Source organism: Cyprinus carpio, chromosome B2, assembly GCF_018340385.1.
Source record: "Cyprinus carpio isolate SPL01 chromosome B2, ASM1834038v1, whole genome shotgun sequence".
NCBI classification, from domain to species: domain Eukaryota; kingdom Metazoa; phylum Chordata; class Actinopteri; order Cypriniformes; family Cyprinidae; genus Cyprinus; species Cyprinus carpio.
The window spans coordinates 70,482-86,143 of NC_056598.1; the positions used below are offsets into that span (position 1 = coordinate 70,482).

Consider the following 15,662-nt stretch of genomic DNA (forward strand, 5'->3'; position numbering starts at 1 on the left):
GCGCTATACAAATAAACTTGAATTTGAATTGAATAATAAATAAATTAAATGATTCATAATGTATTAATATTAAGATAATTAATAACTAATTTATTTATAGCAAGTTTACATATTTATTTATAGATATAGATAAAAATAAATTAATAAATACGTTATTGATCATTTATTTTATTGCACATAATATTCTAAATAGTCTAATGCATTTTAATTAATTTATTTTTACTATTTTTTTTTTTTAATTTATTTCATTTTTTTTATTATGCAACAGACAATTACAAGACATTTAATTTACAAAAAACAAATTAAATGCAAACAAACAAATTCAGAGACAACATAAACATACATATCAGTACGATTTTTCGTGTGTGTGTGTATGTGTGCGTGTGTGTTAGTGTAACTGGACTTTATTTACTATTTTTAATGGCCCATATGTGAGCAGCGAGGCTATCACTAGAAATATTAATTAATTTAAATAACATGATTTTTAACTTTTATTAATTATGAATGTTTAGTACCATGGCAGACAGCACGTTTATTTATTTTCTTTCTTTTTTTTTTATATAATAAATTCATTAAAATAATACATTATCATTTATTTTATTAAACATAGCAAGTAATTCATTTAAATTAAATAATTAATATTTTTTAATGCCATGGCAACAGCAAGACTATTCTTAAAAAAAATAATAATTAAATAAGTTATTTACTTTATAATAAAATAATTCAAAATAATTTATTTTTAATTAATTAATAAATGTTATATTTTTTTACACTATGGGTCAGCAGCATGGCTGGTCTTCATGTGAGAACAAAGTGAATAGCAAAAGTCTAAAATTAACGCAAAATTCACCAAAAGCAAATATAAGACATTTAAGATCAATACACGACAAAAAAAAAACTACAGTACCATTCAGGTGATAGTTTTTAAAACAATCTATTGTCTATTTTTTAGGGCTGGGCAAGTTAACATGTTATTAATCGCATAAACGCATTAAATAATTAATGCCGTCAATTATTTTTTTTCGCACATTAATGCAGTTTTTTTTTTTTTTTTTTTTTTTTTTAAATGTTATTATTATTATTTTGAAAGTCCATTGCCTCACTGGCTCTGAATACACATACAGACAAAACTTGGGTCACAGGATGGGGTGGGATGTTGAGAGACAGAAGGACTTGAGATAGCCTTATTTTTCCTTTTTTTTTCCATTCCTCAGCCACACCTCCCTATCCATCACTGGGAGTCACTGTGATCTTTCCCTTCCTGTTAATGGATTCAGCTGGCCACTCCTAAATCCCATTCAGTCTTTCCCTTCACCTGCACCTCAAAAAAAGTCTCCCTGAGGAGAATTCCTCCTTTCCCAAAACATTTACACTTTATCAAATCTCTCTGGTTTGTCCTGGGAGTGTCTGATCATGTCTCCATCTCTCACTTGTTTTCCATCATCAGACAGAATAAGATCAGGATGAGCTGTATCAGGAGTCCAGAGTCACATCCACTGAGAAAACAAGAGAAATTGAAACTTCACAATACTCATTTTTCTGTGACAATGGTTTTCAATATTTAATCCAATTTTTGATAGTGCAGTAATGAAGCAGTGAGTGTATAAATGTAAAACTAGTGTAGTGCAGACAGCACACTGTACCTGCATACTGCTGCATCCCACTTCAGCTCTGTAGAGACTAATGACAATAAAACAACATCAGATCTTAATGTTATATTTAAAGAATTGAGTACATCATCAACTTTCTATCTGATTAACATATGTGTTGATGTACCAGTTTGTTTGAGTTTCTCATCTATTGTGTCCCTCAGTTGAGTCAGATCTCTCCTCAAAGTCTCCAGACTCTCATGAGTCTTCATACTGATCTCAGACAAGTTCCTGGTGTTTCTAGGGCTGCACAAGGATGAGTGAATCTACAGCAGGAGAGAGGAGAAATCCTTCAGCATGGGGAGTGTTATGGTGTGATATCCTGCATTGTCATTGATCAGAGAGATCATGTTGACTGACCTGTAGGAGGTGGAGGTGATCTTCAGTGTGTGAGAGCTGCTTCAGCTCAGTGTTTCTCAACTTTACCTCAGTGATCTCCTGCTCCAGCTCTTCAATCAGCTCTTCCTCCTGTTTCTCTGCTGCTTTCTGCTGCTCCTCCTCCATCAATCTCCAGCAGTTCAGTATAAAATCCCTGTAATGAATGAGGTAGATCAGACACATGAGTATTTGTTATATTTAACAAATAGTGGGACAATACCCCTCCCCAACGTTACATGGTAACAAAGTCACACATCAAGATAAGATTGTTTTACAACTCTGAGGAATGTAGAGTTTTTTCACTCTAAATTCACTTTGAAACAGACAAATGTATCCTTCTACCATACAGTCCATCCTAATTCTATCTCCCTCTAAATATAACCACTTGAGAAATGTAGGAACATGTACCAATTTTCGCCATCTCATTATTTTTCCTCTTATAGTATCTCAAATATGTATTGATACAAACTCTTTTAAATTTTAGAATTTTAGAATTTCATACTATTGCTAACAGAGGTCACAGGTTTGCCATGGTTTGGTATCTTTTCGGCTTCATTTTTTAATGGTCTAAGTGTTCATTTATTTATATGTCAGCACCTTTGGAAGGAATTAGTGTTACCAGAATCTTTAATATTTCTTCATCAACATCCAATCAAAGACCATATGTGAAACATATACCTGAGTACAAAAGGTCGTAAACCTTCCCTCCAAAGCTACCATTCCTCATTGGCTCAAATTGACTCGGATCCTGAGGGTGTGACACTGTCAACCTTTATAGATCACTGATCATCAGATCAGAGAAGTCTTTTTTTTTTAAAATGCAGAAACTACAGGGCAAGATGCAGAGCTAAGAGTCTTCAGGAACCCAACCTAAGCTTGTGCCAGGCTTTCAGCCTAGTCTATCCACTTCAAGATCCTCTGACTCAAACTGGTTCTTTTTCATCAACCAACTTCAGCAAAGATCAACTTAAGCCTACAGACTGCATCAGGACTCCCTTTCAGACAGACAAGACGTGCAAGTATCAAACCTAGTCTTATTAATTGATACAATAAGTATCATTTGCACCTTTTTATAAAGGTGTGTTTGAACTAAGAAACTGATGTTTTCTTCAAGCTGCAGATTTGCTGAAATATCAAATTGTATCATAGCTTCATGTCTTTATATTCTCTTCTCTTTACTGCTTAAGCTTTAACCCCTCTGCCTATGCCAACTGTATGTGTGTGTGTGTGTGTGTGTGTGTGTGTGTGGTGTGTGTGTGTGTGTGTGTGTGTATGTTAGACTAGTTTAAGTGTTTATGTAGTTAATAAAGTCTTAGTTGTATCACACTTGAGGTTGTTTATTGTTTGTTCATAACTAGAGTCCCTAATCATGCAGATTTTAGCTACATGCTCTGAGTAGTATTGTACAGTAAAAAAGTTGTTTTCCTTAAACAGGAAGTAAACGTTCTTAGAAATGACAGACAGTTGACACAGGAAAAATGAGATGTCAAGTAAATACTTACAGTGGCTCTAAATATTTATAATTAATCATAACTAGTTATGATTGATTATTTCATATTTCCCCTTTGAGCTGATTCGCTACATCCCTTAGAAAAGAATAACTAGTTACTGTTGCTCATACTTCAGTGTTTTAAGGGGTTTCAAAATCCCTCAACTAATGAATATGATATGATAACATCAAGAAGATCAGGCCCTTTCTTTCGGAACATGCTGCACAAACTCCTTGTTCAAGCTCTTGTTCTGTCGAGGCTGGACTATTGCAGTGCTCTCTGAGCAGGTCTTCCAGCCAGTTCTATCAAACCTTTACAATTAATCCAGAACGCAGTAGCAAGATTAATTTTTAACAAGCTGAAAAGTATGCATCAATTTGCACTGGATACCAATAGCTGCTCGCATTACTACAAACCACCACTGGCTCTGCGCCCCTTTACCTAAATTCATTATTTCAGACTTATGTGCCTCTAGAAGCTTGAATTCTGCAAGTAAACGTCGCTTTATTGTTTATCCCAAAGAAGCACAAAATCACTGTCACAGATTTTTAAATGAAATGTTCCCTCCTGGTGGAATGACCTGCCCAACTCAGTCCAAGTCCTAAGCCATCTTCAAGAACAGGCTAAAACACATCTTTTCCATCTTTATTTGAGCCTCTAACTCTAGCACTCTCTATTCTAATTCTACTCTATTCATTTAAAAAAAAAAAAAAAAACTTGACCCTTTTAGACTTGCACTCTATTCATTTACTAACTGGTTGTTTTCTTTAAAAACAAAACAAAACAAAACAAAAACCTAACACTTGCTTTAATCTTTTTGTATTCTATCCGTTTTATTTTTATATATTATACAATTAACAAAAGCAAAAAAAAGGACCTCTAACACTAGCTTGCTCTATTCTTTTTCTATTCTGTCTTTTTTTATTTATTATAATAATAATAATAATAATAATAATAATAAAAAAACCTTGCTACGTGTATTGTGTTAACCTCTTAAGCACAGGGCTATTTTGGGGATTTCCGCCTGGCATTTTTCCTACCCAAATTCAAAAGCTTCACCATACCCACATGCAGAGGTGTACATACAAAAGTTTGGTATCATTTTACAGGAAATCCTTTGAAATTACATAAAACAGTGTTGAAATTGATAAAAATGGTTTAATATGTTGTCTGTGTTATAATAAATGGGGAAAAAAAAGGCGCTTTTTGATTTTTTTTTTTATAAACTGAAGTTTGAAATTGTATAGCTCAGGTTCTGAGAGGTCATGTCACGGTAGGAGATCCATTGTTTCCTCCGTGTCATGTTTTGTGTTTGTTTTTTTGTACTCACGTAGTCTCCATGTGCTCGTTTGGTTGATTGTTGTCACCTGTGTGTTGATTGTCTCGCTCCAGCTGATCCTCATCTCCACTCAGCTACATATACCCACTCATCTCTCTGTCTGTTGTCAGATCCTCATTCATGTCTCCACTTCCTAGTTGGTTTCACCGTCTTCCGTGTTCGTGTGCTGGATTGGATTCGTGTTGTCGTCCTCGTGTCAGTGTTCCGGTCTGTTCCTGGTTTCACCCATTGACCTCCTTCACCTGCACCATCGACTTCACCATCCAGCTCTTCTCACGCCACCGTAGACCTTCCTTTCCATTGCCAACATCCTCTCACAACATTACAGTTGATAGTAAAATCCACTGCTAATGCTAATGGTTTATTTGCATCCTTATGTGTGTGTCCAACACCCTGCAAACAATTTATTATTTGTTTCCAGCACATGTCAGCTAATAGAGGAAAAAGGAAATTTGTTTCTATCATAATCTATGCAAAAGTTATTCTATTCCATCTAAAGGGAGGAATAATACCCTTTTTGTATACATTTTCCGCCTACCCACATTTGAAGACTCCAAATACCACATATAGTAGAATAGATGCAATATCTTTATATCCTTTTACAGAAAACCCTTTGAAGTGACATAAAAAGCTGCTGTTTGTGACAAATATTATTATTTTTGTGTTGTTTTTCACATGATGAACCACCTCAATACAAGGCGCTTTTTTTGTGTGTTCTAAACACTTTCTTTGAAAGTAGATAACTCAGGCCCTGTGTGCTCTAGCAAACTGCATTACTTTATAAAATATATCTGGTCTATCACAATCTAAAATAGAATCCACATTCTCCAGCTTTATATCATTTCATTCATGTGCATTCTGTATTGGTATACTGATTCAGAGCATCTGACCTCAGCATCCACTGTCTCACTTCAGCATCTCCAGCACCCTCTTTGTCTGTTTGGTCGCGAGCTGCGGGCTATCCGCTAACAGGAGCTGCTATATGGCCTTCAGAGCGTCAAAGAAACAAATATATGTTCATCCACACAGCACTGTAATAATCCATCTGTATTTACTGTATATTTACTGAAATGCATCATGTACTGTACTTTTCTGTCAATAAACAGTTTATCAGATTGTCAACTGTGCTTTCACGTTTCAAAATAAAGATTCAAAGATAAAAAAAAGTACCTAACACGCTTATAGCCTCACCAGACGCGCGTCCATTCCTCTCCACGGCGCCGGTGATCATCCATAACTTGTAATATGATTATTATAAATTGGTATTTTCCTAGAAGCATATGCGAAAGCTTTTCCGCGTGCGAGCCTTGTATATAATAAGCCGAAAACTACATATCCCAGGGTCCACCGCAGTCATCCCCGGCGGACATGGAAGGGGTCACTCACTGCCCCCACCCTTCCCCGCTGATGACGCAGAGGTGTCAAATTCCACAGCCCACTGCTGATTGACATCTGATCTGACTAGATAGCGCTTCACAACCGAGCTCAGATTTATAGAACATAGTTCTCTTCAACCCGAGAGCGAATATGATATAGGAAGCGCGTCTTTCGACGAACGTGCGCCTTTTTTTCCTTGATGCGCGTCTGGACAAAACGCTTTATATCTCACCGATGGAAGCACGCAGAAACGTAAAAATGGTCTTGTTTGAAAGAAGAGATTCTAATCTAAAAGATAATATAGAGTATATAGATATTTGTGGCTGTTTGCGGCTGACTGAAGCGGTGCTACGAGTATAAATAAAAATTTGCTCTGAGGTGAGAAATTTCACATCGCGCTTTTATTGAAGATCATTCGATCTGTGATTGTCACACAATAAAATGATTTACATCGTCGAATTTCTGAGAATGAGAGCTTTCTTGTGATATATGACTTGACTGTTTTGTGAAAAATATATATAAAATACACATTCTTCGCAAAAAAATTATTCGCTATTGTTAGGCGGAAATTTGTGTGTGGGACAAATATATTTCTAAGCTTAATTTCACTACTTTATGAATCATAAAACCCAAATTAATGGTATTCTTTGTAAAGAAGACACTCTAAGCTTTCAAATGAACCCATATATGGGCTGATACCATATAAGGAAGGCTTTGCAAATGAAACACAAACATTTTGTATGCTATTTTTGGACCCGGTACCGGGTCCGCAGAGTAGCTAACTGAGACTTGTTATAGCATTTGCTTATCATTGCTCTTTTGTTGATTTTGATTGCTGTAATATAATATTACACATCCAGTGTTTTCCCCCAAACATTCACTTAAGACATAACAGATTATAAACACCTAAATGAGATATTTGACAAAGAACACTGATTAGTGTTCACTGATCAGAATTAAAGATCACTTACAAGTGCATCCTAGTTATTGGTGTAAATCTGGCACCTTGTGCTAATTTCCTTAATTATCTGACAAACCTTAATTAACTGGCAGCCTAACTTTCCAGTTTTCACTAACTTTGCAAGACGGTGAGTCATACTAAAATGACCGAAACCCTCTGACAGCAGGTTGTACAGATGAAGGCCAATAGCAGACATAGCAAGAGAAGTCGATCGTTCCAAATCTGTGATTTCTAGGATACTGCATCTTTACAATGTCACTAACTCATTCAAGTCCCCCCAAAAAGGCTGGTATAGCCACAACTAGTGTTCATAAATTGTTCTCTATTTTTTTTTCTCTCCACCGTATATAGAATATTCCTGCGTTGTGTATGCATGTCCATGTTAAACTAGCTTTAGTTATAACTTTGTAGTTGCGCTCTTAAATGCTTGTATCCTTTCCTTAAAGGGGTCATCGGATGCAAACTTTGGTTGTTGTTTGAACATACATGTGTGTTTGGAAGTGTGTGTACACATCCACCCTATAATGACAAAAAATCCAGTGTTTTTTTTTTTTTTTAAATCCCTATTTTAGAATAAATTAGGCCAAGTCAGGCTGTTCTGACACAGACAAGCGGAGTCAAACAAACAGTGAAAAATCCCAGTGCTGCTGGATTGTAAATCAGGACTCTTGGAACGACACAACTAAACGACGTATAACATATATTTAACTTGAATTAAATAAACTCACTTTTCTGACTTCTGCTGGCTGTTTGATGTGTTGAATCTTCTTGATTCTGTCCTGGATCATCTGCTGCATGTATTTCTGTGTCTTCATCAGCTCAGTCTATACAGAGAACAACACATACACATTTATCATAACAAATTTACTGTCTTCTGAGGAAATTTAAAATATGTTTTAAAAATGTAAAAGCAGTTTTGTTAGTAACTTCTACCTTCTTCTCTTCACTTTCCTGTTCTATAGGAACAGTGTTGTGGTTCTCGTGGTCTCTCACAGAGCAGATCAAACACACACATGTCTGATCATCTCTACAGAACAGATCCAGAGGACTCTCATGTTTCTGACATATATAGTCCTCCAGATTACTCACAGGATCCATCAGTTTGTGTTTCTTTAAATGTGCCACTCTCAAATGAGGCTCCAGGTGAGTTTCACAGTAAGAGCTCTGACACACCAGACACAACTTCAGGGCTTTCAGCTTTCTTTTCTCGCAGATGTCACACAGAACTTCAGGCTTTTTCTCAGGAATCTTTTTGTAGTGAGCTATGAGCTCTCGGAGTGTGGTATTAATCTTGAGATCAGGTCTATGCTTCAGTGTTTCTTTACAGTATGGACAGCTGCAGGTCTGGCTGTTGTCCCAGTGTTCATTCAGACAGGTCTTGCAGAAGTTGTGTCCACATGGAGTGCTGACTGGATCAGTGAAGACGTCCAGACATATAGAGCACTGAAGCTCCTCAGTTAGTGAACCACTGGAGGATGACATTGCTAGAAAGAGACATTATTTGGGATCAGTGTGAACTCAAATACTGTTTATAATGAATCCCATCTCATGAAGCTGGTTGAATGTAAAGAGTGTCTAGAGACAAAGAGTGGTGACTTTGGAGAAACTCAAATATGTAAGAGATCATGTACAGTTAGCTGGTCATTATTGCAAAATGAACCTAGAAAAGCTGATCATAACCCAAACGTGAAGCTCATTACACTACCAGCTACAAAATCTCAACCTTACTAAGACTGAACTGCTGGTGATTCCAGCTAACCCATCGTTTCATCACAACTTCTCTTTACAGCTGGGTTCGTCAACCATAACTCCTTCCAGGACAGCCAGAAACCTAGGAGTTGTGATGGATCATCAGTTAAGCTTCACAGACCATATTGCTACAACGACCCCGGTCCTGCAGATTTGCCTTATACAACATTAGGAAGATTAGACCCTTCCTCTCAGAGCAAGCCACCCAACTTCTTGTCCAAGCTCTTGTTCTCTCCAGACTGGACTATTGCAATGCTCTCCTGGCGGGCCTTCCTGCATGTACTATCAAGCCTCTACAACTGATCCAGAATGCAGCAGCGAGGGTTGTCTTCAATGAGCCAAAAACAGCTCATGTGACTCCTCTCCTCATCAGGTTACACTGGTTATCAGTAGCCGCTCGCATCAAATTCAAGGTACTGATGCTTGCCTACAAAACGACCACTGGCACAGCACCAACTTACCTAAACTCACTAGTTCAGTCTTATGCGCCCTCCAGAAGTTTGCGCTCTGCAAGTGAACGACGCCTTGTGGTGCCATCCCAAAGAGGTTCAAAATCACTCTAACTGACTTTTTCCTGGACTGCTCCCAGCTGGTGGAATGACCTCCCGATCTCAATTCGAACAGCTGAGTCTTTACTCATTTTCAAAAAACATCTAAAGACTCATCTTTTTCGCCTGCACTTAACCAACTAATACTAGTACTTACCTTTTTCTTTTTCTTGTCTATCATATTCAAAAAAAAAATTACCCTGGCTACGTGTTCTGTACTAGACTAACTGAGACTTGTCATAGCACTTGTATACCGTTGTTGTTCTCTCGTTGATCTGATTGTTTCTACTGTTCTCATTTGTAAGAATGTAATGTAAATGTAAACATATTTATAATTCAACATAACTTATGCTAATTGATACATAAATACATGAACCACAGTTATTGATTCAAATTGAAATTATTTTATTATCTGCTGTTCATATGAAAAATAATTTGAGAAAAGTCAAGTTCATTCATAAACTTGATTTTTGACTTACATGGCGGTTTATGGTCTAAATTTAGTCCCCTGGCTTTTCTTGCTTTTGTTGATGTTGGTGAAGATTCTGCCATGGTTCTTTAACTCTTCAAGCCTTAAAAACAAACAAACAAAAAAAAAACTTTTTTACTACATCGAAGTGTTTAAGTCTCATGTAAGAAGTGATAGTAAAGGACAAGCTAAATCAATATTTACATTAAAGTGTTTAAATCTCATGTAAGAAGTGATAGTGAAGGAAACACAATCATTCATTTGAAACACAGTGAGTGACTCACTGAACAATCTAAACTATGACCTGCTGTTAAGATTAAAGAGAGTACAAGAGCAAGTTATATTGAAGCGATAGTACACCCAAAAATGTAAATTTTATGTTTATCTGCTTACCCCCAGGGCATCCAAGATGTAGGTGACTTTGTTTCTTCAGTAGAACACTAATTATGCTTTTTTAACCTTAGCCGTTGCAAGCTCTCATTCTTCAATGCTTGTCAATGGTCACAGAATCTATGAGAGAGAAAAAAATCATGCACAGAAAAATCCAATTCCAATCCAAATCCAACCTAATTTGGATTTTTCTGTGCATGTTTTTTTTCCTCTCTCATAGATCCTGTGACCAGTGACATAGTCATAAATTGTTGTTCAAGAGTGGCTTGACACAAGGAATGCGACAGCTGAAAAACCATGTCTTACATACGCCTGTGCGTAGTGGTTCTTGAAGCACTGACTCCAGCTGCAGTCAACTCTTTGTGAATCTCCCCCACATTTTTGAATGGGTTTTGTTTCACAATCCTCTCCAGGGTGCGGTTATCCCTATTGCTTGTACACTTTTTTCTACCAAATCTTTTTCTTCCCTTCACCTCTCTATTAATGTGCTTGGACACAGAGCTCTGTGAACAGCCAGCCTCTTTTTTAATGACCTTTTGTGTCTTGCCCTCCTTGTACAAGGTGTCAATGGTCGTCTTTTGTACAACTGTCAATTCAGCAGTCTTCCCCATGATTGTATAGCCTACAGAACTAGACTGAGAGACCATTTAAAGGCTTTGCAGGTGTTTTGAGTTAATTAAGCTGATTAGAGTGAGGCACCAGGTGTCTTCAATATTGAACCTATTTTCTGAGATACTGAATTTGGGATTTTCCTTAGTTGTCAGTTATAATCATCAAAATTAAAAGAAATAAACATTTATACAATATATCAGTCTGTGTGTAATGAATGAATATAATATACAAGTTTCACTTTTTGAATGGAATTAGTTAAATAAATAAACTTTTTGATGATATTCTAATTATATGACCAGCACCTGTATGTATCTTTATAGAAAATTGCATACATCTATCAGCAAAATATATTATATGGTCAAAAGTCATCCTCGTCTTTTTTAATGTTAAAGTGATCTTCAGCTGCAGGTTTGTGTTCAGTTTGTCTGCAGGTCAATTACTTCCTGTTTAGTTTTTATGTTGTGTGACAGAATGACACAAAAAAAAACAAACTTTTCTTTACAACCAATCAAATGACATACATTTAATATAATTCTGATATCATTTCAGTGCAGTAAACTACTAAAGCAGCTAAGTATTTAAATCGCTTAAACCTGCTTCTTTTTAGCTCATTCAGTCTGACATAAACCCTACTAAACCAGACCAGATCCATTAGAAACCTGTTCAGGACTATCTCTCTTATATTTCTATCACTTACCTGTGAGTATCAGGTGTGTCTACAAGGTTCTTTGAACGATTCAGTATTCTGTTGTTCTGATCGTTTCAGGAGTCCATATGGTTGCAGATCAAGTTAGTTTCACTTTCTCGTAAATCTAGTAACAACATTACTAAATTGCCAACAGAACGCCGCACTCTGGTGGTGCTTATGTGCCATTACATGCTGAACAACATTGCTTCAATACTGTAAGGAAAATGTTTCATAAATGTACAGTCGTGGCCAAAAGTTTTGAGAATTACATAAATATTGGAAAAGTTGGAAAAGTTGCTGCTTAAGTTTTTATAATAGCAGTTTGCACATACTCCAGAATGTTATGAAGAGTGATCAGATGAATTGCATAAGTCCTTCTTTGCCATGAAAATTAACTTAATCCCAAAAAAACCTTTCCACTGCATTTCATTGCTGTCATTAAAGGACCTGCTGAGATAATTTCAGTAATCATCTTGTTAACTCAGGTGAGAATGTTGACGAGCACAAGGCTGGAGATCATTATCATCAGGCTGATTGGGTTAGAATGGCAGACTTGACATGTTAAAAGGAGGGTGATGCTTGAAATCATTGTTCTTCCATTGTTAACCATGGTGACCTGCAAAGAAACGCGTGCAGCCATCATTGCGTTGCATAAAAAAAAATGGCTTCACAGGCAAGGATATTGTGGCTACTAAGATTGCACCTAAATCAACAATTTATAGGTTCATCAAGAACTTCAAGGAAAGAGGTTCAATTCTTGTAAAGAAGGTTTCAGGGCGTCCAAGAAAGTCCAGCAAGCGCCAGGATCGTCTCCTAAAGAGGATTCAGCTGCGGGATCGGAGTGCCACCAGTGCAGAGCTTGCTCAGGAATGGCAGCAGGCAGGTGTGAGCGCATCTGCACGCACAGTGAGGCGAAGACTTTTGGAAGATGGCCTGGTGTCAAGAAGGGCAGCAAAGAAGCCACTTCTCTCCAAAAAAAACAGCAGGGACAGATTGATCTTCTGCAGAAAGTATAGTGAATGGACTGCTGAGGACTGGGGCAAAGTAATATTCTCCGATGAAGCCCCTTTCTGATTGTTTGGGGCATCTGGAAAAAGGCTTGTCCGGAGAAGAAAAGGTGAGCGCTACCATCAGTCCTGTGTCATTCCAACATCAAAGCATCCTGACATCATTCATGTGTGGGGTTGCTTCTCATCCAAGGGAGTGGGCTCACTCACAATTCTGCCCAAAAACACAGCCATGAATAAAGAATGGTACCAAAACACCCTCCAACAGCAACTTCTTCCAACAATCCAACAACAGTTTGGTGAAGAACAATGCATTTTCCAGCACGATGGAGCACACCGTGCCATAAGGCAAAAGTGATAACTAAGTGGCTCGGGGGACCAGAATGTTGAAATTTGGGTCCATGGCCTGGAAACTCCCCAGATCTTAATCCCATTGAGAACTTGTGGTCAATTCTCAAGAGGCGGGTGGACAAACAAAAACCCACTAATTCTGACAAACTCCAAGAAGTTATTTATGAAAGAATGGGTTGCTATCAGTCAGGATTTGGCCCAGAAGTTGATTGAGAGCATGCCCAGTCGAATTGCAGAGGTCCTGAAAAGAAGGGCCAACACTGCAAATACTGACTCTTTGCATAAATGTCATGTAATTGTCGATAAAAGCCTTTGAAACGTATGAAGTGCTTGTAATTATATTTCAGTACATCACAGAAACAACTGAAACAAAGATCTAAAAGCAGTTTAGCAGCAAACTTTTTGAAAACTAATATTTATGTAATTCTCAAAACTTTTGGCCACGACTGTATACACACACACATTTAGTGAATGTAATGAAATGAATGAAGCCGAAGACACTCTGAAGAATAAAATTCATAAAATCAGTATCCTACGTTATTTTGAGATAAACAAAAGTGTTTTTGCATTAAGTTTGGTCAGTCCCAGGTATCTGTACTGATCAATGTTTAAAAAATTATGTTGTTCATTCGATGACGTACTCAATGATGAGTAACTTTACAGTCATCACTGATTAGGTTCAATATATAAGGATATTAATGAAATTAACCCTTCTGTTAAAGGGATAGTTCACCCAAAATGAAAAGTCTTTATTTACTCACCCTGTCATTCCAAACCTGTATGAGTTGCTTTCTTATGTTGAACATAAAAGAAGATATTTTGAAGATTGCTGGTAATCAAACAGCTGGTGGTTTGACGTTGACTTCCAGGGTGAGTTAATGATGACAGAATGTTAATTTTTGGGTGAAAACTATACCTTTAAATTGTCCTAAATGGACAGACACAATCAGTTGCAAGTGTTATTGGTTAGATAATTAATGCATTAATATATTAGTATATTTAGTTGTTTACTCCTAAGAGTTAAAGGATTAGCATATTTACTGCTGCTTGTTAAGTCAGTCATGACTATTATTACTGTTCATAGTTAAACTCAGTGATTTGAACATTCAGTATTAAGGTATCAACAGCACAATAAATCCATGGATTTCCATTTAAACAGTAAAAAAAGGGTCATATGAGCTCAATTCACAGCACATGTGCAGAGACACATACATTAAATGAAATTTCGACAGTGACCAATGAACACAGAAATGAAACTGGTGTTCACTGACCCCTAGTGGACACAGTGAGTACAGCATGACTCCCAAAACTGGTGAAGCCACATGATGATGAGGTAAAATGTCTTACTGAAAAACACATTCAGAATTAATCACAACTACAGGTGATTACAATGAATTATGTGATTAATGTTGTTGTACTGTACCTGATGGACTTGTATGCTGTATTTGGTGTAAACTGGATTTAGACCGTATCGTAGTACTGAGACTGCTCTCCTTAGAGTTACAAATGACCTGCTCTTATCATCTGATCATGGCGTATCTCTCTATTAGTGCTATTGGATCTTAGTGCTGCGTTCGACACTATTGACCACAACATTCTTTTGCATAGACTAGAACACTTTGTTGTCATTAATAGAAGTGCATTAGCATGGTTTAAATCATACTAATATTGACTGCCATCAATTCGTAACAGTGAATGAAGAGGTATCATATCGATCACAAGTGCAGTACGGAGTACCTCAAGGCTCAGTACTAGGGCCGTTACTCTTCACGCTTTACATGTTACCTTTGGGAGATATCATCAGGAAACACAGTGTTAGCTTTCACTGTTATGCTGATGACACTCAGCTCTATATTACTTCACGGCCCGGCGAAACATACCAATTTGGAAAACTAACGGGAAAAAAGTCGATATAAAAAAACTGGATGACGAGTAATTTCTTACTGCTAAATTCTGAAAAAACAGAGGTGTTAATTATAGGACCTAAAAAACTCTGCATGTAATAACCTAGAACACTGTCTAAGACTTGATGGCTGCTCTGTCAATTCGTCATCAGTTAGGAAGCTAGATGTGCTATTTGCTAGCAATCTTTCCCTTAGAAAGCCGTTTTCTAGTATTTGTAAAACTGCATTTTTCCATCTCAAAATATATATCTAAATTATGGCCTATGCTCTCAATGTCAAATGCAGAAATATTAATCCATGAATTTATGACCTCAAGGTTAGATTATTGTAATGCTTTATTGGGTGGTTGTTCTGCACGCTTGGTAAACAAAACTCCAGTTAGTCCAAAATGCAGCAGTTAGAGTTCTTAGTAGAACCAGGAATTATGACCATATATTATTATGACCTGTTCTGTCAACACTGCACTGGCTCCCTATTAAACATTGTATAGATTTTAAAATCTTGCTTCTTACTTATAAAGCCCTGAATGGTTTAGCACCTCAGTATTTGAATGAGCCAATATTAAAATAAAATCCTGGCGGCAAAACCCCTTAATAACCTACCGGCAATTTGATAATACCTAGAATATCAAAATCAACTGCGGGCGGCAGATCCTCTTCCTATTTGGCGCCTAAACTCTGGAATAACCTACCTAACATTGTTCGGGAGACAGACACACTCTTGCAGTTTAAATCTAGATTAAAGACCCAT

General features: G+C 36.9%; 1 protein-coding gene across 2 annotated transcripts; it reads right to left on the reverse strand.

The window, feature by feature from the left end:
- Positions 1-1,815: 1,815 nt before the first annotated feature.
- Positions 1,816-11,767, reverse strand: LOC109103009 (E3 ubiquitin/ISG15 ligase TRIM25-like). 2 transcript variants are annotated; one of them, XM_042717630.1, is made up of 5 exons: positions 11,660-11,767; positions 8,128-8,678; positions 7,923-8,018; positions 2,010-2,181; positions 1,816-1,915 (listed from the first exon to the last, which is right to left on the reverse strand). In XM_042717630.1, the coding sequence occupies exons 2-4, from the start codon at positions 8,674-8,676 to the stop codon at positions 2,101-2,103; spliced, it is 726 nt and encodes a 241-aa protein (XP_042573564.1). In that variant the 5' UTR covers positions 8,677-8,678; positions 11,660-11,767; the 3' UTR covers positions 1,816-1,915; positions 2,010-2,100. The 2 variants fall into 2 exon arrangements, with proteins under 2 accessions (XP_042573564.1, XP_042573565.1); XM_042717631.1 differs by lacking the exons at positions 1,816-1,915; positions 2,010-2,181 and adding an exon at positions 5,521-5,843.
- Between the last annotated feature and the right edge of the window lie 3,895 nt (positions 11,768-15,662).

Coding starts and splice junctions, on each gene's coding strand:
- LOC109103009 (XM_042717630.1), bottom strand. CDS start 8,676: ATGTCATCCTCCAGTGGTTCACTAACTGAGGAGCTTCAGTGCTCTATA. Junction 8,019..8,127: donor AGGAAAGTGAAGAGAAGAAG/GTAGAAGTTACT, acceptor TTCTCTGTATAG/ACTGAGCTGATGAAGACACA. Junction 2,182..7,922: donor AGCCAGCAGAAGTCAGAAAA/GTGAGTTTATTT, acceptor CATTCATTACAG/GGATTTTATACTGAACTGCT.